General features: G+C 55.6%; 3 protein-coding genes across 4 annotated transcripts; 2 read left to right on the top strand and 1 right to left on the bottom strand.

Annotated features, from left to right (window-relative positions):
• Positions 1 to 507: 507 nt before the first annotated feature.
• LOC141963757 (C-signal-like) lies at positions 508 to 6,532 on the top strand. Its single transcript, XM_074913375.1, has 6 exons — positions 508 to 770; positions 1,278 to 1,329; positions 4,953 to 5,140; positions 5,506 to 5,664; positions 5,955 to 6,065; positions 6,419 to 6,532. Exons 1-6 carry the CDS (start codon positions 570 to 572, stop codon positions 6,530 to 6,532), a joined length of 825 nt encoding a protein of 274 aa, XP_074769476.1. The 5' UTR covers positions 508 to 569.
• A 651-nt stretch (positions 6,533 to 7,183) lies between these two features.
• LOC141963724 (C-signal-like) lies at positions 7,184 to 9,316 on the bottom strand. The gene is made up of 6 exons (XM_074913318.1): positions 9,170 to 9,316; positions 8,748 to 8,799; positions 8,333 to 8,520; positions 7,897 to 8,055; positions 7,652 to 7,771; positions 7,184 to 7,349 (listed from the first exon to the last, which is right to left on the bottom strand). The coding sequence occupies exons 1-6, from the start codon at positions 9,314 to 9,316 to the stop codon at positions 7,236 to 7,238; spliced, it is 780 nt and encodes a 259-aa protein (XP_074769419.1). The 3' UTR covers positions 7,184 to 7,235.
• A 2,739-nt stretch (positions 9,317 to 12,055) lies between these two features.
• On the top strand, positions 12,056 to 21,413 carry ACD (ACD shelterin complex subunit and telomerase recruitment factor). 2 transcript variants are annotated; one of them, XM_074913289.1, is made up of 14 exons: positions 12,056 to 12,146; positions 12,659 to 12,785; positions 15,690 to 15,814; positions 16,350 to 16,440; positions 16,550 to 16,629; positions 16,832 to 16,876; positions 17,416 to 17,450; positions 17,817 to 17,980; positions 18,185 to 18,272; positions 18,425 to 18,505; positions 19,164 to 19,253; positions 19,506 to 20,215; positions 20,622 to 20,698; positions 20,891 to 21,412. In XM_074913289.1, exons 1-14 carry the CDS (start codon positions 12,076 to 12,078, stop codon positions 20,952 to 20,954), a joined length of 1,848 nt encoding a protein of 615 aa, XP_074769390.1. In that variant the 5' UTR covers positions 12,056 to 12,075; the 3' UTR covers positions 20,955 to 21,412. The 2 variants fall into 2 exon arrangements, with proteins under 2 accessions (XP_074769390.1, XP_074769391.1); XM_074913290.1 differs by lacking the exons at positions 12,056 to 12,146; positions 12,659 to 12,785 and having other exon boundaries at positions 15,797 to 15,897; positions 20,891 to 21,413.
• The last annotated feature ends 117 nt before the right edge of the window (positions 21,414 to 21,530 follow it).

Below are 21,530 nucleotides of genomic sequence, written 5' to 3'. Positions count from 1 at the left end.
TGTTTCAGCTGAGGCTTTTTACATGGCAGCTTTTGGTTTCTTTTAGCACTTTACTCACTTCTGCCTCCTAAAAATCTGCTCCCAGGCTGGTCTAGGCTGCAGGAGCCTTGGCTTTGCACCTCTTGGGGCGATAAGCATCCAGCATTGTCCTCCAGCAAGGAGAAACTTGATGGCTGCAACCTTGGAGCCCCAGCAGCCAGGAGGTCTTCTCTGCTGACTCCTGGGTGCTCTGGGTGATAGGACTGTCATGAGTTGAGCTTGCAGTGTTAGACATGACCTCCCTGTGCTTCCTAGGGAAGCTTGTGGAAGCTTCCTTCCAAGCTTGTGGTAGAGGTGACCCTTCTCCTGCGGTTACAGGGACTCTGGGAGCTGGGGCTTTAGAGGAGTGAAGCAGTGGGGAACTGGGTAATGCAGGAGACATGCAGCCCCGTGTGCCAAAATGACAGGGAGCCCTTTGTCCGCCCTGGGACTCTGGCTGTGCCCTAGGCAGGCGAGGGGCCAGGGCTGGTGCTGGCACGGTCCCCGTGGGTGCCTGGAGCCACACCCTGGGCTGTGCCCAGCTCCTGTTCATGATGAGCAGGCGGCAATCCTGCCGTGTGTCACCGCCCGGCGTGGAGGCCACAGAGATGGCTGCGCTGGCTCGGAGCGTCCTAGTGACAGGTTCCAACCGGGGCATTGGGCTGGAGATTGTGAGGCAGCTCGCCGCCAGCCCCTGCCCCCCCCAGCACATCTTTGCCACCTGCCGCCACCCCGAGGGTCCAAGAGGGAAGGTCAGTGTGGGTGCAGGGCACGGGGATGGTCCTGAGCCAGGTGGGCAAAGGGAATTCACGGTCCCCACGGCTCGCTGCTGGATTTGGCCCTGGCTGGCTGGTCCAGCGGTGGGGGCAGGAGTGCTCTGGTGGGGTCTCATAACCCCCCAGCCCCATGGTTATGGCTGTGCCTGATCCAGCGGGTGGGATGAGGCTGGAGGAGCAGACATGATGCCCATGTCCTCAGCACTTGCTCGTGGCAGTGCCGATGGCCGGCCAACCCCTTCTCCATGCTATGATCACCCAAGATGGGGAGCAGCACGTGAGCCCTGCAGCACCCTTCTCCTGCTGGCTGCGGGGCTGCCACCCTGCCCCGTCCGCTGGGAACGGCCCTGTACACTTTCCCCAACAAAAGCAAAGACACCCTGGGCTGGCTCAGCTGGGGTGACCTGGGAGCAGGGGTGGCAGACCTGGACATGCCACTGGTGACTTCTAACCCCATCCTTTGCTCCATCATTTTGTTTCCAGGCCCTGCAAGAATTAGCTGCCCAGCACTCCGTCATCAAACTGGTCCAGCTAGGTATGGAGCAGTCTCCCTTCTTGCACTCGACATTGCTTCTAGCCCTCTGCTTGCTTTGGGGATGGGATTGGGGGCAGCTTAATGCCGGCAGCAAGGCAGCTCCAGCCCTGCCAGGCAGGGAGGGATTGGTGCACATCTGGGCAGGCTTCCCCCTCCAAACAGAGCTGTCCTCTGGCTGGAAGCAGTCAAACCGGCTTCAGAGACAGGCAGAGGTGGGTCTGGACACCTCAGCTGAGCAAGTTTCTTGGGAAAGGCATGACCTCTGTTCCCAAAGATGCTAAATACAGTGCCTCAGTTTTGGGCTGGGACATGCAGGTTCACAAAGCAAAGCAAGGCAGGGCACAGCATGTGACATTACTGGATGGTTCCTAAGTATGAGGGTTGGTCTGGGGTCTTGGAGGTGGCTACAGTTGGCATTTCCTTCACAACAGGTAAAATAAGGAGAAAAGAAATAGGCTAAAAGGATGCATATGGGAAATCTGGCCTTGTGGTGGTGTTGGTATCCCAGGTTGATGCTCAGACCCAGAGGCAGGCTCCAATTGGGGATGTCTGCAGCCTGAACTGGGGAGATGCTCCTTCATCCTTTCCCTGCTCCCGTGGAGGTGGGCCAGATTTGGTGGCCTTTGTCAGCAGCATTGGGAAGCAGCAGGAGAAGGTTGGCAAACAGACTTGGACAGGATAGGGACATGGAGGAGAAAAGGGAGAGCAGCCAGGGCAGAGTTTGCTGTTGCCAAAGTAGGAGTATCTGCAGGCAGGAAGCTTCCAGAGTGCTGGGCAGGGATAGGGGCTCACTGGGGAGACCAGCATTGGAGTGAGGCACGGGGAGATAAGGAGTATCAGGCTGAGGAATGTGGTTTTCTGCAGATGTGTCTTGAGGAGGCAGATGGTGTTGTTTGAGAGAGCAGAGGCTGCTCACAGCCACGTTTTTTTAAAGAAGAGTTGGTTAAAAAAACCTATCCAAACCTAAAAAAGTGTTTGAGGGAAGCATCTGCACCAGAATTGCCATCGCTGTAATAAGTGAGGTGGGAAGCAGCCAGAGCTTCTAAATACTTCTGAGTATTTCCTTAGAGCAAATTATAACAAAACTGAATCAAGGCAATGAAAGACCGTATCAGTCTCTACCTACCTATTTATTTGTTCAAAAGCACCTGCAAAGTTCCAGTACATTTTTAGCATTTCTTAGCAAAGAAGGCATTCCTGAAGTCAGGCTTTACTAAAAAAGAGGGAGCAAATCTCCCTCTTACTATTAATAGATTATTAAAGTACAACACCTTTTCTGTGATTAAAAATAGCATATTTAAGATTACCTGTGAGCCCCAACTGGCAGTACTTGGACAGGAAGAGCACACTTATTTTGCTCACCAAAGCATGACCAACATAAAAGGGACATCTCAAGGGGCTGACCACTAAATAAACAGCCTTTACTAAAACACATACACCCCAAAACCCAGACTTTTTTGGGATAAAGACTAAAGTCCTAAAATAAGCTAAAAAGCTATGAAAAATCCAACGGCAACAAAGTATTTTTTAAAAAAGGGAAGCTGCTTCAGGTTGTCTTTCTCCATCGTAAGGAAAGGTTGGCTTCAAACCAGTAACAGGAATGCACTTTTCAGAAAGGAAAGTTAGAAATTAACACCAAAATGCATAAGACCTGTTGCTTCATTTTGTTGTCTCTCTCTTTCTTTCTCATCCTTATCCTCTTATTTCTTCCAAGGAGACAAGAGTTTGTTCCTTCAGCAAATCTGGCTGGCCTAGCACTAGAAATGTGCTGGTCCCACATGCCTGGTCCTCTTGGAGCAATCACTCAGCTAGTCCACACAGAGCAGTTAATCATTCACCAAAGTACCTGAAAAATCCCTCACACGTGGTGGAGTGATGGAGCCTTGAACTCCGTTCAATCATTATCCAAAGCGAAGTCACTAGAAGGCACCCTGTGATAAGTCCTGCAGCTGGCCGTGCACATTGTCCCGAATCCCAAGGCTCTGTCCCCTCATGTATGGCAGCCCCACAGCAGATTATCTCATCAAATCCCCTCCAGACCTTTTCATGACATCCCTATAAAGGTTTGTGCTGCACAAGGCAAGGTGGTAACAAGTTCCAGGCCGCTCAAATTCTTGCTTAGCACCATAAAGACACCAGACTTTACATTATTAAAAATGCCAGGAAAAAGGATTCTTCTGCTGCTCATCAGTGTACAAAATACTTTGGGAAGGGAGTCTTCAGCCTTGCAAATCTTTGCTAACAAAGTCTTGTCTAAGTATGAGAACAGAAACACAGCTTGGGGCTCAAAGTGTTGCAAAAAAGGAAATCTAGCTCTGCTATCTCCCCAGACAGCAGGCTCATTAGATTAGCATCTGCAAAAAATGTGTGCAGAAATGTGTACAGGGAGAAAAGGCATATTCCAGCATGCCCATACGCGTGAATATTCGTGGTTCATAAGGACTTGTTGGTGCACTTGGGATATTAAAAGGCAATATATAAGGTTTAATATTGGCCTAACCATCCCATTTCAGATCCTGAAGGTGTTTAGATGACCCCTTTTAAATCAACAATGGCCACTTCAGTGGGGTGAGCACCTGGTAGGGGATGCAAGTCCTAACAAGCAAACCCAGTTTGTCTGTTTGCAGACAAACTGAAAAAATACCACTCCTATTGCTTTAGCCAAAACATCCTGCAATTAAAGCATGGCAGATTTTTCAAAAAGATACCAATAAGTGAAGAAAAAGGCACTAGAAATGCTTACCCCTGTTAGCACCAGTTTAGTTGTTTCTGTTTGCTTGAGAGGGGTTGTCCCCACAACTTATCCGGAGCATCTGTAGAGATGGGAATATTCAGATTCAGTGTCTGCAAACAAATACTGCAGGTTATAACCCAAATCTTTTATTACTTGTACTCACCTCAGCTCATCAGTCAGCTCCAACTCCTCGTTGATAACAATGTGAAGAAAAAAAAAAATCTAAATAAAAAATAAAGAAAAGACAAAAGGAAGGATTTTTGCATAGAAATGGCTGTAAAGTTATGGGAAATTGGTGGAAGACCAATTTAGGCACATACTGTTTAAAAAGTCAAAGATAGCTCTAAATGATCAGTCAGAATAGACATCAACTAGAAAAGATCTTCATGTAATTCAGCAATAAAGTGAATGTGCCCCCCTGTGTTAACAGCCCCTGTAACTTCTCTGTAATACAGAAGGGCTTGAAGAACATAGTTAGGTTGCTTCCCCAAAGATGGTGTCTACCCTTAAAATGTGCCCATCCAGCTGTGTTGACTTCTGGTGGAAATAAAACTGGGAGCCTCAGTGTGCAAGGGCTGAACATCCCTGGTGTAATCACAAGTTCCTCAATTACAGAAAGCAAATACACGTAAAGTTCTTCTTACCAGTAGCCTCCATATGACCAAAAGGGAGCTGAAGTGAAGTTTCATTCAGCTAAGGCTGAGAAACCAAGCGGTGAGGACAAACTGCTGCTCATTTCAATGTGGTTAACACCCTGATGTGCTAAACGTGGTCCTTTCTTTCTGGAAAATGCTGGTTTAAAGAGAGCCATTCCAGCCACAGCACACTTTCCAGTGGATGCTCCATGGACCACTGGAGCTCTTCTCCACTTTGCTTTTTGCCCTGGCAGACATAGTGAACTTGCCCAGCATCCGAGGGGCCGTGCGGGCTGTGGGGTCTCATCTGAAGGACCAGGGCTTGAACCTGCTTATCAACAACGCGGGCATCAGCTCGCATGCCACACTGTGCTCCCTGGATTCACATGAGATGCTCTCCGTGTTTGCCACCAACGTGGTTGGACCACTTCAGGTTGCCAAGGTACCTGTGGAACTTCTGGGTCTCTCTTGCTTAGGGAGATGTTCCCCATGGGAAGGGTGCCCTCAGCTGGGTGGGTTCTTGCTCTCTCGAATGAGGCAAACTGATGGGGGCAAGACCAGGACCACAGATCTCCTCTGCCCAGCCCCAGCATGTCCCAGGCTTCGCTGGCTGTACCGGCTCACTCCTTCCCTGGCGCAGGGAAAGGCTGGAGCCTGGCCCCTCCGTGGGGCATCCTCCCCATCCCCTGTCCTTCTGCTGGGGGGGCCTGTCCAGCCGTTCGTCCACGGTCTGTGACAGAGGCCTCCAGGGCCCCTCAAGCTCGGGGCTTGTCACGTATTGACAAAGCCCGGGTGTCTCTGTGCCAGGAGTTTCTGCCGCTGCTGGAGAAGGCAGCGAAGGGCGCGGGGCAGGAGGGGCTGAGCTGCAGCAGGGCCGCGGTCATCAACGTCTCCACCAAACTGGGCTCCATCGGGCTGTGCCTCGGCGTGCTGGAGGCCCCCATGTACCCGTACCGTGCCAGCAAGGTGAGGTGCCAGGGAGGTCCTGGGATGCTCTGCTGTGCGCCGTGCCCGTGGAGGGGAGCCCATGGGGCACCCCCTGCCCCTGGGCACCCACCCCCTGCCTGGCTCTCCCAAACCTAAGCACAGACAGGGAGACAGCAGCACCCAGGACTGAGCCTTTCAGGTGGGCTGTGCCAATTAGCCCAGGGCAAAGCCCCATTGCCCACCTCCACAGCCATTTTCTGGCTGGGAGATGTCCCCCCTCCTGCCCACCCGTGCCCCGAGTCGTGCTGGCATGGCGGTGCCTCTTCCAGGCCGCCCAGAACATGGTGACGAGGTGCATGGCTGCAGAGCTCCAAGACAAGGGGATCTTGTGCACGGCCATCCATCCTGGCTGGGTGAAGACAGACATGGGGACGCAGAAGGTACTGGGCTGTGCAGGGGAGGGTCGGCAGGACCCCTGCTGTACCCCCAGCTCTCAGGGAGGGCAGGGGCGCTTGGGGCGGGGGATGCTGTGTGATGCTGTGGGCTGCCAGGACCATCTGCTGGGGTGGAGCAGGCAGGGAGCAGGCAGCAAGCTGCCAAGGGTGGGGATCGCCAGCCCTGTCCCCCCACCCAGCACAGAGAGCAGGAGGCTGGCAGTAAGGAAGAAATACCCGCAGGAGCACCACGGCTGCTGCTCCCCAGGCTGTGCAGCCTCTGCTCTGCCCAAGCCCGGCAGCTTTCCGTGCGGGTCGCAGCCCGCGGCAGTGATGCTGCGCCTTCTCCTTCTCTGCAGGCGCCGCTGACAGTGGAGCGCAGCGTGCGGGGCATCCTGGCTGTGCTGGCCAGCCTCTCGCAGGACACCTCCGGAGCCTTCCTTGACTGGGAAGGGAACAGCCTGCCCTGGTGACGGGCAGACGGACGGCGCCTCTTCCCCTGCCGCAGTCTCCCGCTCGTCGGCTCGGCCCTCTGCGTGGTCACCCTGCTCGCCCCCAGCCCGCCCCGGGCTGCCAGGGAGAGAGGAAGGCCACGGGAAGCAGCTTCTGCCCCCTTCCCCACCCCACGCACGGCCCTGCAGCCCCCCTGTACCCCCGCTCTGTAAACACCGGGAGCTGATGCCTCTCTGCTCCGTCTCCACACTCCCAGCCTCAAACCTCCCGGCGCAGCCCGGCGCACGCTCCCGGTGCCCTGTGTCCGTCTGTCCTGCCTGCGACCAGACATCCCCCAACTGAGGGCAGAGGGCAGCTGGTCCCTGCGACTCCCAGCCCCTCGGGCACCCCAGGCTGAGCACAAGCTTGGCAGGGGGCTTTCAGAAGATCTCTCTGGTGCCGGGAGAGGGGCTCTGCCCCGGCACATCTCCAGAGGGCGGTCACGGTGCCACAGCACCCGAAGGCTGTCACTCGTGGGGACCCCAGCGACAGCCATGGGTTGGGTGGGTGGCTGCGGGCTCTGCCGCAGCCCGGGATGGGGAGTGGGGACGCCGGGAAGGGGTCACCCCCGCAAGCTGGCCGTGCGCAGCAGAGCCGGTGGCTCTCGGGCAGGGGTTTATTGAGAACGTGGGGCAGGTGGGAGCAGCGGCACAGGACCCGCTGCCAGGAGGCCGGGTCGGCGTCTCACCAGGGCACGACCTTCCCTTCCCAGTCCAGGAAGGTGCCAGTGTCCTTCTCAGAGAGGGAGGAGAGCACCTTCAGCATCCCTCCCACGCTGGCGTCCACCGTCACGGGGGGCTGCGGGCAGAGGGGGAGAGGCAGCTTGAACCCAAGGTCTGGCTAAGGGCTGCCCTGGAGCAGCCAGGACCAGGGGAAGGAGCTGCTCGAGGGCAAGGGGAAAGCCGCCAGCCCCAGGCAGAGGGGCCGAGCAGGGAGCCGAGGGGTCGGGGGCACCAGGCACCCAGGGCCAGGGCAGGGGGAGCTGCCCAGGCAGGGATGGGGCAGGCAGGGAGGTCGTGGTCAGGGCTGAGGGCAGCAGCTCCCTCCCATGGAAGATCAGCACAGGGGCTCTGAGGGACCCACCATGATGAAACTCCTACCGTGTGTCCGGCGGAGGCTCCCATGTCGGTTTGCACCCAGCCAGGGTGAAGAGCAACGCAGAGGACGCCGTGCTGCCGGTAGCCCAGGGACTGGCACTTGGTCAGCATGTTCAGAGCAGCCTGTGAGGAGACAGGGCAGGGACGGCGGTGGGAGGGGAAGGGTGCCTGCAAGGGGACATGTGCAGACCCCATGGATGAGGCAGGGCAGGGGAAGCAAATCTGTCCCCAGCAAGGCGTGGCAGTACCTTGCTGCAGCGGTACGAGATAACTTGCAACTGATCCCAACCAAAGGAAGAAGCGATGGATCCCCCATGACTGGACATGTTAATGATGGCTGCCTTGCTGCAGCTCAGCACTGAGCCCTGGCTCCCCTGGGCAGCCTTCTTCAGCAAGGGCAGGAATGCCTGTGAGGAGAAAGACAACACAGGGGCACACATGGAAATGGCACAGTGGGGAGGACCAGCTCCTTCCACCATGGGCAACACTGATACCAGCACTAGAGCATCCTCCCTCCTCTTCCCACTGCCTCAGCACACCAGGCTCCAGCTCCTGAGCTCAGCCTGTGGCTCCACAAGTTTCTCATTGAGCGAGACTCCATCAGGCACCAGAGGGGAGCCAAGACCCCATCACACCAGCCCTTCATGCCTCCCTGGAACAGCCGAGCTCAGGTGAGGGTCTCACCTGGCCCAGCAGCAGGGGCCCAACCGTGTTGGTGGTGTAAACCTGTGTCATGTCCTCCAGTGTCTCATTATCAAGTGAGTTCAACTTGACAATTCCGGCGTTGTTGATGAGGAGGTTCAGCCCCGAGCTCCCCAGGTGCTCCCCAACTCTGGCTGCAGCTGCCTTGATGCTGGAGGGGTTGGAGACTTCTGCAGAGCCAAGACAGGGCAGGTCAGTGTCCCTGTGGTGGCTTACGGTCCTCTGTCCCCCCCCAGACACATGCTCTCATGGCTCGAGGTGGGCAGGAGGGATGGCAGTGCCCAGTGTCCCCACAGGCACCCAGCCCGTCACCACGGCTCCATCCCCAGGGTGTGCGCAGCACCTGGGCACTTGCCAGAGGAACCAGGGCGAGGGACCCCCACCTCGGGGCACCTACCGAGTGGGATGATGAACAGGTTGGGGTGCTTGGAGGCCAAATTCTGTAACTCCTGCAAGAGAGGGAACCAGGTGGGCATGGCGAGGCAGGAGGGGCTGCACAGAAGCTCAGCCTTTCCCAGGTAAAGCCCGTGTTGCTCCGGCTCCGTCCCTGCACCGCCTCACACCCAGCACCCTGCTCCGGCTGCCCTGCTCCCATGGGATGGGGCTCTGTGCCTCCCGCACACACCATGTGCCACTGTCCCCTCCGCACATCCCACACATGGCTGGTCCCGCAGCCGTCCCAGCCCGGCTGCCCTGTGCCGCGGGTGCCCGGCTGCAGCTCGAGCCCTTTGCAGACCCCCACCCAGCTCCAACCTGCTGCTGTGGCACCAAGCGCTCCCGTCCCCCAGCACCACCCACTGCGTCCCAGCCCAGCCTCACCTGCGCTCGCTGTCCCTTGGGGTCCCGACAAGCTGCAAAAACCCACCCAGGTGGGTTTAGCATCTCCAGGAAATGCCGGACAAGCCCCAGGCCAATTCCCCGGTTGGCCCCAGTCACCAGAACGGAGCAGACCTGAAGCCCTGCCATGCTGCTCCGTTCGCTGTTGCACTGTCTCACCCTGACTCTGCAGATGCCTTTTCCTACTCAGTTATCTTGCATTTTCTCACGAGGGTTTGCATCAGCCTGCGGCTCTGGGAAATTCTCTGCCTGCACCCCAGTCTGTTGGCTGTTGTCCATACCTTTCTCAGCAGCCAAGGAATGATGCATAGAAGCCGAGTGTCCTGCCCAGGCAAGAAATGCCCTGAGCTGGATGTCTGGAGAGCTGCTCTTTGTACCTTCCCTGCTTCACCAAACTTGAGCCATTCGGTTTTCAGGGCCAGTGCTACCCCTGTTCCTGCACCAAGATGCCCCCTCCCACTGCCACCCTCCTTCTTGGGACACCAGGCTCTGTCCCTCCCCTTGCCCAAGGTCAGACAGGCAAGGGTGAACTCACTGACCCCACACAGTGCAGTTTGTTGGTCTTAATTTGTGCGGCACCAAAGCCCAGGACATGAATGGAGCAGCTGAGACAGGCAGGTGGCCATTGGCCATCACAACAAGATGAAAAACCTAGAAACCCTCCAGGATCACTTGGAAACCCTCCAGAGCAACTCCTTCCCCAGGAGCTCTAACAATAGCTATAGTATTTAAGTTGTAAGTGTGATAGAAGAATAAAATTCAGTTTTTAACCCTGGGTATAACTGTGGTGTGGCCAGGAACTGGGGCTGTGCCCAGGCACACACACAGATGGACATCCAATTCCAGCATGATCCAGGTTCTCCCTGGCTCGTTCCTGCAGTGGCGAGGCACCTAACCAACGGATGGATTGAACTCCCAGCTGCCTTCCAAGAAAAACATCTAACTGGTAGATAGGACAGGCCTGAAGATCCACCAGGAGCTCCTGTGGTGCCTAAAGTCAATGGAGAAGCACCACCTGTGTGTCTCCATGAGCTGATGAACACCTGCAGGAAGGATCTGGCATTGCACGGCCTCCCCACGTGGTTCCTGCTGCAGCACTGTCCAAACTGTGCACAGGATGTAATAGTGGAAGATATATTTAAGGCAGTTAGGAGATGTTTTGTAGGTGATCGTGCAGGACGGGGTGGGTGTAAGCTTGGGGAGTCTCACCTGCTGTTACAAGGACCTTTGAAACTGGACAGTAACCAGCCATCCTGTTCAAGAGATTTGATCTTCCATGAGCACGCTACCTTATGCAGAGTTCCCCATTGTCCTGGTTTGAGCCCAGAGGAGAACTGAGCACCTGCAGTTGCTGGCTCACTCCTTCCCCCTCAGAAATAGGGAGGAGAAAATAAAACAAAAGGCTCCGGAATCAAGATAAGGACATAGATGGATGATTCACCCATTATGGTCACAGGCAAAAGACAGACTCGTTAGGGGAAGAAAAAAGAAGTATCAATTTAATGTAAACACCAACAACACTTAGCCGTCAAACAGAGTAGGACAGTGAGAAGTATAATCACGTCTTAAACACACCTTCCCCCCACCCTTCCCTTCTTCCTGGATTCAGCTTTGCTCCTGATTTCTATCCCTCCTCTGCTGCAGTGGCACAAGGGGGCAGGGGGTGGGGGTTGAGGTCAGTTCATCAGCCCTTGTTTCTGCTGGTCCTTCCTCCTCAGGGGGAGGACTCCTCACGCTCCTCTCCTGCTCCAGTGTGGGGTCCCTCTCACAAGAGACAGTCCTCCAGGAATTTCTCCAACGTGAGTCCTTCTCACGGGGTGCAGCTCTTCCCAAACTGCTCCAGAGTGGGTCCCTCCTGCGTGTGCAATCATCCCAGCAATGGGCTGCTCCAGCGTGGGCTCCCTCCATTCGGAGTCCCGGCCTTCTTTGGGCACAGTCTCCTGCTCCGGCGTGAGGTCCTCCACGGGCTGCAGGTGGGTCTCTGCAGGGGCACGGCCGTCCCTCTCACCGCGGGCTGGGGGGAGCCTCTGCTCCGGCGCACCTCCCTCGCTCCTCCTCCCTTCTGCCACTGACCTTGGCGTTTGCAGAGGTTTCTCCCTCCCAACTCCTCCTCCCCGGTTCGCTGTCTTAAATCCGTTATCGCAGAGGCACTGCTGCTAATTGGCCTGGCCTTGGCCAGAGGTGGGTCCAGCCAGCAGCCAGGGGAGCTTCCAGAAGCTTCTCCCAGGGATGACTGCTGTAGGCCCCTCCCCTGCTACCAAACCCCTGCCACACACAGAAACCCAACACTGATAAATTAGCTTTTTTGCTTTAAAACCAAACTTTACTGTCTACTCTTCTGCACAGCACTAATCTGTCCTGTGGTGCTCCAGCCCACCGATGCAGCCGCAGCCTCTGGCCTAGGGATGAAAAGTCCCCGACCAGACCAAGCCACGAGTTACACGGCCCGATTCCAGCCCTGACCTGCGCAAGACGAGGCGTTTGTGGGACGGCACGTGCCTGAACATTTCCCGGTTTGCTTGCCCGATTTGAGCAGGTAAGTGGCTTTAACGCCTTAAGAGGAGGCGAACTGTGCGTGAGCGCGATGAGGAAGGGAGCTTCTTCCCATGAGCGAGCACCTGGGGAGAACCTGGGGCTGCTTAGAGCCAAAACTCAAGGCAAGAATACAAAAACAAAGTAGTGTTTCGGTGACGGGTTTGGCATCACGCGTGACCCGCGGGCTGGGAAGCGGTAACAAAGTCGGCGCAACGGGGAGAAGCGGGTGTGTGCCGCGGGGGGGCCGGGCCGGGGCCGGGGCCGGGGCCGGGGCCGGGGCCGCCCCGGATGCTGTGCCGCCCGCCGCCGCTTCCTCTTCCGGGGCGGCCGGGGCCGACTCTCTGCGCGGGGATATGGCGGCGGCGGCGGCGGCGGCGCGTCCCGGCGGGGCTGGCGCGGGGCAACATCAAGTGCTGGGGCCCAGGTGAGCCGGGGTGGTCGGGCACGGTAGCCCTGCCCGTCCCAAAACCTGCCTAGCTCAAAGCCTGCCCGCCCTCAAATCCTGCCTATCCCAGCCTCTCTGCACAGCCCGTATCTGGCAAAGAGAGACCCCTTCCCCCTTTTACAGTTAAAAGAGTGATGGTTAAATCCTGGGCACAGAAAAATAATTATTGGAGGATGATAAACAATAGGGAAAGAGGTAGAAAAAGTTCTGAACTGGGCGGGAGACTTGCAAAAGGCCTGCCCCAGCCCACGCCAGCTCTGGAGCTCGCTGATGTCCCCACTCCATGGCAGGAGCGGGATGCTGCAGGACCGACATGTCCCCAGCAGCATGGCTCCCTTAGGATGGGTGACCTTGCAAAAAAGTGGGGGGATTTGGCCTGGATTTGAGTCACCTCCTGGGATTGTGGCTGTGTTTGGCATGCAAACATGTTCATGGGATGATGGAGCTTTACTACATTCTGCTCTTATGATTTGGTGCCTTTTCTCTCATAGTTTTGTGTATGAGAACAAGATGTCTTCTCCTAAAGTCTACATTCTGCAGCCTTGGATTACCAACCTGTTGGTGAACTACGAGCAGCTGAATGACAGTGATACTCTCCTGGCTGGGCAGGTCCTGCGGGTACGTACCGAGAGGGACTGTGCTAACGTGCTCCAACAGCATCTGAATTCCAGATTCCTGAAAGTGTTCAGCAATTCCCAATTCAGTGGCTGTGTATGGGTGACCCTCCATGAAGTCCCTGATTATACTTTTTTTTTGAGGTGGAGGAGCTTTGCTTTGCCCACTTTTGGCATCTTTGGATGATTTTTGCACCTCTGGTAGGTGTACCCTGTTCTTGTCCAAGGAATTTGCAGTCTCCAAGGTCATCTTCTCTCCTAGACTCACACTCTCAGGCTGCCTTGCCTTCCTTCTTCTCCCCAGCCTGTCTTTCCATGTACCATGCCAGTTGATGGGTGGTCCTGACAGTGGGTAGCAGGAGGCAGAAGCAGGACCTGCTGAGGTGGCTGAAGCCTTGTCCTGTCTGGTGGTGAGCCTTGGTGTCACCAGGACCTCGCTCTCCCCTGAATGCTGGTGCTTCCAGAAGAGCCTTTTGCATGGTGATTTAGGGGCTCTGAGGCACCAAACCCGCTCCTCTGTCATGCCTGGAGAGCTTTTTGTGCAGCATTGGTGATAGTTTTGACATACAATTTGCTCTACGTGGCAGGATGGAGCTTTAATCAGGGGACTCTTGCCTGTTTGAGGCCTGATGGGCAGTGGGAAGAAAGCAGGAAGAAAACAACCGAGCAGAGTCAGTGCTGCTGATCATTAGCTGTGGACTTGAAGGGTTTGGATGAAGATGGTGTGAGAGAACTGGGTGGACAAGCAGACATGGGACCTGACAGGCACGGCGTACTGTTCCTGCCTGTTGTGGTTTGAGCCCAGAGGGAGACTGAGCACCATGCAGCCACTCGCTCACTCCTTCCCCCTCAGCAATGAGAAAATAAAACAAAAATCCTTGGGAATTGAGATAAGGACAGGGACGGATGACTCACCCATTATGGTCACCAAAAGACTGACTCCTTAGGGGAAGAAAAAAATACCAGTTTAATTCAAACACCAAACCCAACAACACTCAACAATCAAACAGAGTAGGACAGTGAGAAGTATAAACACATCTTAAAGACACCCTCCTCCACCCCTCCCTTATTCCTGGGCTCTGCTTTGCTCCTGATTTCTCTCCCTCCTCCCCCACAGCGGTGCAGGGGATGGGGGTGGAGGTCAGTTCATCGCCCGTTGTCTCTGCTGCTCCTTCCTGTTCAGGGGGAGGACTCCTCACACTCATCCTCTGCTCCAGCATGGGGTCCCCTCTCATACAAAACAGTCCTCCACAAACTTTCTCCAACGTGAGTCCTTCTCGTGGGCTGCAGCTCTTCCCAAACCGCTCCAGTGTAGGTTCCTCCCCTGTGTTGCAATCGGCCCAGTCCCCTCTCCCAAGCAGGAGACCCAGCAGTTAATGAGTAGATCCCCCTCTGGATTTGAGGAATTGGGAGAGTTTCTTCGGTGTGACCACTCTGCAGCCTACACCCACTTGAATCCTCCACAATGAATGAAGTTTGGGAGTATGTGTTGAGCAGCAGAACCTTTCCCCAGTTACTTTGGGCTCCAGCTATGCTTATCTTCTCTGTTTCAGAACTATAACTTCCACAAACCTACCCTCTTCTTTATCTTGTTTTTTACCCAGTCCTGTGAGCAGGACACACCATGCCTGCTGCAGAGGCTAGTGCTCTCTTGCAGCCTCCTCTGTTGCAATCCAGAGTTGCCCATAGTGAGTGAGCATGTGGTGGGACTGGCCACTTGCATGCTGGGCTTCTCCCACCAAGGCCAGTGGGGACTGCTGGTGGCTGAGCTATGATACCTACAGGAGCAGGATCCTGGTGGCATGGGCATCCTTCAGCCCAGCAGCAAGCCTTGTTGGCTTGGACAGGGCATTTATGCAGTGGGATTCTCAGGCCCTTTGTGTCAGAAGGTCCCAGTTAATGATGACAGGTCTTTTTAGCGTGGTGGACACCTATTAAAGGACATACGCACACCTCTTCTCAAATGGAGGTGGCATTCATGGGTGATGGGACATGCCATTTCATGTCGCCGTGCATTGTGTCCTGCCATCAGCTGTCAGGTGAATGATGTCTATGACTAGTGTCACCAAATTGTAGGTGTGGACTGGGAGAAGGCTGGCCAGGGCTGTAGGGATTGGGGCAGGCCAGGATTGATCCACAGCTCCCAGCCCAGGCAGAAGGCAGGTACGAGGCTTGGAGGAGCGGTTTATTGCTTTCCTGAGGGGTTATTTTGACCCAGCATGGACATGGCTTAGTACACGCTCAGGGCTGTTATACCAGGAGCTTCATTCAAAAGAAGGGTATGGCTGTAGTGATTCTGCTGGTTACTGCTGCTCTGTGTCTCCCTCTGCTTTGCAGGGGAGCACATGCCCCCAGTCTGCCCAGATCCCTTTTGCCTGGATTCTTGCTGCTGGTTTGGGTAAAAAAACCCCTTGGTTGTGGCTTCTCTCCCACCTTGCCTTTGATTGCTCTCACACAGTGTGGCGTGTCAGGGGAGGTTCAGTCTGGACATTAGGAAAAAATGTTTCCCAGAAAGGTGGTCAGAGAGTGGAATAGGCTGCCCAGGGAGGGGGTGGAGTCCCCATCCCTGGGTGTGTTTAAGGGCTGTTTGGGTGAGCTGTGGGGGATGTGGGGTAGGGGAGAACTTCGTTGAGGGTTGGACTCGATGATCCCAAGGGTCTTTTCCAACCTGAATGATTCTGTGATTCTGTGTCCCTTATTCTGTCTTGATGTGGAGCCTGCTCAGTCCAGTCAGGAGGCTCGGGCACACACTGGACCCCCGTTGGCCTTGGGGTAAGCGTTAACCCCTGGCTTCATGGTGAATGGCGACCTCCTGTCCTAGAAGTCAGGGCTCTCAGCCAGGCATGGTGTTCTGTCTTTGTTCACAGAAGTGAAATTTCTTTTTTCCCCCTCCCCAATCTCTTAATAGGTTTTGAGTGACTCAACTTCTCCAGGCGAACCTGGGGTCCTCCGAGATGCCGTCCTACAGGTCTCAGATGGGCCCTTCTACATCCGCGTGGTCATTACACCCGAAGCTCTGCAGGCGGAGGAAAAGTGGGTTCCACCATGACTCGGCTGTGGCTGGGACAGCGGTTCTCCACAGCTGCTAGTGGGGCTCCTGACTGGTCTTGTTTCAGGTTGTGTTAAGCTAAAGCAATCACAGGGTGGGGAGTCTGTGTGAAAGAACTGCTAAGAGAAGAAAGCTGGAATGCTGATGCTCCGGCTTCAGCTGGCTAGGGTGGGCAGGGATTGATGGCAGAAGCTGCCATGTTGAGTACATGTGATTAGAAAGGACTAAAGAGCCCATGGGCTCTGTGAAGGGAGCCAGAACATTAGCGATGGTAGCCTGGGCTGCTCCTTCAGTGCTTTCCTTAGTTTCCCCATTTGGACACCCCTAGGCAGGGTGCTGGTAGCAGAGCCACAGTTAAGAAGCAGGAATAAATTGCAGGAACCAGGAGCCCTTGGTCCCTTGGTTCCAGCATGCCCTGGCGTGGTTGGCATAGCTGTTGGGAGAGCCCTACTGTGTGTCTGGGTGGTCCAGCTCCATTTTTTATCTCTCCAAGATGTTCCTGCTCTGCTCTTTTTCTAGCACCCACACGCAGGTCCGGCTTTCCAGCCTTATTTGCAGAATTATCGTCTTGCAGAAGTACACAGTGTGTTTCCGGGAGGAGGCCAGATTGGTAAGTGGAGGATTAATGCTAGAGCTGGGGTGGGTGCATGGCTGTTCACTGGAGGTGGCAGCAGAGGGGGGAATACAGGAGTGCCTTATGGCCTCCATTTTCCCTGCAGGAGGACTGTGAGTTTTACCTGACGACCCAGCAGTTCATCGTGCTGCCCATGGAGAGGCAGAGGATAGAGTCATCCAACGGGTACGGCCCACGGGGCGGGCTGGGAGCTCTGCTCTGGGGGGGCTTCCTCATCTTCCCAGAGCGGCGCTGACCCTGGGAGTCCTGGTGCGACCTGGTTGTGGTGGGGACTTTTTGCTCTTTGAAAGAGGAATTGTCTCCATCGCAAGCTGTGAAGGAATATGGGGATTCGGAGGGGATCAGTAACAGACATCTCTTGCTGCAGGAACAAGGAACCCTCTGTGATGGAGAAGATAAAGGAGCTCTGGCTGTAAGTACAGGGCTGGCCATTGCTGGGGAACGTATCCAGACACCGTGCAGGCTCTGACTGGGGTGAGAGCAGGCTGGTGAGGTTATGGCAGTGCCTGGTTAACCTGTAGGACGTGACAGAGCTGATTAGACCATGTGAAATGAGATCCTGGTGGTGCAGAAGGCTTTCCATCCCCAGTGTCTTCCTCTGAGCTGGAAAAGCTGTGAGGAAACACTCGTGAGGAATGTGTTCCTGCCAGCTGTGGGCGGCGTGGCTGGGTGGATGAGCCCTGCACAGCTCATTCTTCACTCTGTGCTTGGAGACCCAACTCTGGAGATCCTCAGAGGTCTCTGTCAGTCCATCTCTGGAGTGAGGCTCCCTGATGGCTGTTCCTGGGATACTGGGCAGAGGCTGGTGTCCAGATCCAGCACCCAGTGGGGAATCCACTGCTTCCACAAGCCACTTCTCCCAAGACAGGGTGCTCGACCTACGACCGAGATGCAAAGGGCTGCTATGTGTGCCTCAGCCCTAACCTGCCTTTGTCTTCTTGGTCATTGCAGGAGGAGTCTTGCTCTGAAGAATGCTCCCAGCTCAGGTAAAGGTTGTGGGGGGCACACGATCGTTTGGCTGCCTGGTGGGGCTTCTGGCTCTCCTCAGCTTGGTCCATGTTAGACAGATGTAGCACAGACCTGACAAGATGTCACAAGGCAATGTTGTTAAGTCCAAAGCAGGACAAGATGGTGCTGACAGCTAAAGCAGTGTGGGCCATTGCTCGGCCTTGCTCATGCTGCTGCTTCTTCAGGAAAGACAGTCTTTAGAAGCAAAGGATATGCAGAATTTAGTATGTTTCCACAGATTTTGGTGTACGTTACAGTCGTGCAGCAGAGTAGAAGCATTTGCAAGTAAGGCTTGCCTGGATTAAGGTGTCTTCTCCACTGACGTTCACGTGTTCTTGCTCCAGAGCCATCCATCTCTCAGCTGATTGATGCTATAGGACAGAACCAGCTGGAGGTTTTGAAGGAAAATGCTGAGAAATGCTTGGATTTACGTATGCAGAAGGAGGTGCCGGTGGTGGTGAAGGATGAGGTTCCCATCACCCAGTGGGAAGCACAGCGCAAGGAGGAGGTCAGTGTGTCTGCTGTGACCATCTGAGACCGGGCTGTTACAGCTTACGGTGCTCTGGAGGGGTGGGAGAAGGAAGGGGAAAGTCTGTGGGCAGAGCTGAGATTTGCTGGGGAGAGAGGTGGTGGTCGGCTGCCAGTTACGGGTGGGCTTCTGCATCTCAAGTGGGACTGCCCAGCAAAAATCACAGAATGTATCTCATTTCAGAAGGGTGAGGACGTCTTCACGGTCCCGGCCAACACCCTGGTGATCCCTTCGAAGGAGGAGGCAGTTGTTTGTGATGATTCCAAGGCAGGTCAGTAGGGTGATTTCATCTGCAGGGGAGACGAGTGGGCAGTGCTCGGTACCTGAGCATGTGAAATAAGGCTCTCCCTGGGGTGGGGAGAGGACATTGCTCCGGCTGTGCAGCGTGCTGGGATGGGACCAGCAGTGCCCCTTTCATTGCAGACACAAGCAAAGCAACTGCTGGGAACAGCGGTGATGATGGGACAGTGTCTGGTGACCTGAGTGTCGCATTCCAAGCCAGCCGTAAGTACTGGGACCTCCAGATCCCGTCCAGCCTCTTAGTAGTTTCCTCTGCAGTTGGCTCAGCCCATCTTCTCCTTGGATCAAGTGGAGGAGATACTGCCATGACCAGGTCTTTGGGAGACCAAGACTCCCAGCCCTGCCTGATCCCATTCCTGCAGCCTCCTGAAGCTGAGCAGCTTTGGTTCCTTGTGCTGGGAGCATGAGAAGTGATTTTGATTTTGTCCCTTCATCACGGAGCCTGAGTCTCCTGCCTGAGTGTGGGCTTTTGGCTGGCTGTGGTTCAGCACTGGGATGGGCTTGTGTCACCTTGCTGGGCTTGGTGTCACAGTGCTTTGCTGCAGAGGGACCTGCAGGAGCTCCACATAGAGAGGGAGCTGTCGTCCTGGACAGTGCAGGGTGTAGGAGAAGGTCTTCCTCCACCTGCCTGCTCTCTGGGAAGCGTCTGCCTCTCTGCTGCCTGCTACAGGGGCTGGCTGAGGTCATTGAAAGGAGTCTGTCTGGAGTACACCCTAGTTTTGGTTGGAGAGGGCTCTTGGAGCTCCCCTCAAGTGCTCTCTCTGTCCGAGACGCTATGCACGGTTCTTTGTAGCCGCTGCAGGGTTGGGAGCGGGCAGCTGCTTTCTTAGCCAAAATCAACCCCCTGACCTGATCATTGCAGCCACTGAGTCAACAGCCTTGTCGGAGAGCTCAGAGGACAACCCCTGGAACAATCTTCCCCCAATATCTTTGACCCTGAACTCTTCAGATGGTGAGTCCCTGTGCCCCAGGGCACGTAGCCTGCCTTGCAGGCAGGTGGCAACCCCTCTCCTCCCACTGTGTGACCACGTAGCTCCTGGATGCTGGCTTTTTTTCCCCTGGCCTAAAAGTAGTGCTGCACTGTTCCAGTTGCCCTGTGCCTGCGTCATTCCAGTTCCTGTGTTCTCCTGCCCAACGTGACGTGCTGGAGCAGGTCTCGCCACCAGCTGCCTGGCTGATCTGACCATGCATTTTCTCTTACCAGAGAAGAACTTCACACACGATGTTTCACTGAACACTGAGGAAAATGTGGCTGCTGACAGCAACACCCCTGACTTGCTGGAACCGTGTAGCCAGGACTCTTCCGAGGCCTTGCCGCAGGGAGAGCTGGTGCAGACCTCCTCTCCCTCCCTGCTCTGCTCCTACAGCAACACCAGCCCGGTGGAGACCGGCACCCCCAAGGCAGCATCAGCTGTGGAGGCAGCCTGCGATGCCTCCTCTGCTGCTCAAGGCCCACAGGTATCGGGGGGCTCCCAGGCCACCCCACCATCTCTTTCGCCAGCTTTGTCCATCTTGCCCGGCAGCCGCTTGCAATCCCTGCCCGAAGGGACACCTCACAGGGAGCGGGCGGACTCCAGTGGCACAGCTTTCCCTCCGGATACATTGAAGTGTGGTCCGGCTTGTGCCAGGAGCCAGGGAGGAGATGCTGCGGGTGCCAAAAGAAAGCTGCCAGCAGGAGATGGCAAGGCCCTGCCAGCCCTTGGTGGGCCGCAGCATCCTGGAAGTGACCTACGGGGCAAGGGGAGAGATGGGAGCAGGAAGCTGGAGCCTGTGAGCATACAGAGGGCGAAGAAGAGCAGAAAGGAGGGGATGGAGCTGCGGCACAGAAAGGAGCTCTCTGAGGAGGAGGAAGAGCAAGCATCCCCAGCGAGTGGCCCCAGCTCTAGGCCAGAGCAGCGCAGAGCTCTGCAGCCGGTAAAGATGAAGCAGCTGGTGGGGTCCCCTGAGGGGAGGGTGTGTCCCTGGGAGCTTCTCTGTGTCCCCCCACTGCTGGTGTCTATGCCCAAGGCTTTTTCTCACCTGAGTGGTAGGGATGGGGAGATGAAAGCAGGTGTTGATAGAGATGGTGGCCCAGCCCTCCCAAAGGAGGATCTGGGGCACTGGGTGAAGCTGTGGTTGAGCCCAAGCTGGGTGGGAACAACACTTGCTGGAGCATTTTCTAACTCTCTGGGTCACATAACATCGGAAGAGCAGAAAACGATGGAGGGAGAGACTCCAGAGTGTTCCTGTGTGTAACGGGGTCTTGGGCTCTGTGGTGGGGCTGTGCTCTGGGCTTTGTGGCTGGGACAGACCAGCCTCACCTTCCCCTTTGCTTCTGCAGTATGTGCACGAGAAGCCGGTCCAGTACAGATATGAGGCACCAAGCCCCGAGCTCTGCGAGCAGATAAGATCTGTCAGGTCAGTGCAGTGATGGCCTCGTACAGCCCTCCCTTGTTCCCCTCCATGGCTGGCCCTGTGGGACGCAGGCATTGCTGCTTGCATCCCCATAGTGGGTCCCCAAACTCTGCCTTGCCCCTTGTCACCGGGCTGCGGCAGCGTGTCCCCAGCCGGGTCCCTCCTCACCCCGGCTCCCCTGGTCTGGTTTCGCAGGATCTCGAAGGCGATGCTGCAGTGGGCATGCTGGATGCTCACGGAGAGGGAGGTGGACTCCTGAGCTCAGACCGTCCTTTGTTTTTTCACTGGTTCAGGCAAAACAATTTAGGGCTGCAGTTGGGGGAGGGATGGGGGGGATAGCAGGACCCCTGTCCCCGTGGGCCTGGCTGCAGAGACTCTGGCTCCAGCGGTGCTGGGGATGTCGCCTCTTGTAGGCCAGCAGCCTCCATGCTGAGAGGGGAAAAAAGAATCTGTCCAGGGATGCCTGTGTGTGAGCTGGCATCTCTTTCCCTCCTCTCCCTCCTTTCCAAATGCCCCAGCCCAGCAGCTGGGGACAAGAGGTGACCTGGTGCCACCATAGCAGGGGTGACAGTGATAGCAGAGGCCCCTCAACCTGATCCCCACTCTGAAGGCAGGAGTTTGGACATTTTATTGATTGGTTTAGGTAGGGTCCTGCACTGTTCATTACAAAAAAAATATCCCGCAGGGTTATGCTGTAGAAATTAAAAATTGTATATTTTTTAAATACACTGCTCTTGTATTAAAAAAAAAAAAAAAGGAAAAAAAAAAGAAAAAATAAGCATCTTGCTGCTTTGTCGTAAACATCTGTGTAAGGAATGCATTTGGTCCAGAGCGG

This window comes from Athene noctua, chromosome 9 (assembly GCF_965140245.1).
Source record: "Athene noctua chromosome 9, bAthNoc1.hap1.1, whole genome shotgun sequence".
Classification (NCBI taxonomy): Eukaryota; Metazoa; Chordata; class Aves; order Strigiformes; family Strigidae; genus Athene; species Athene noctua.
Note: the sequence above shows the minus strand (reverse complement) of the source record. Positions and strands in the feature narration are given on the sequence as shown.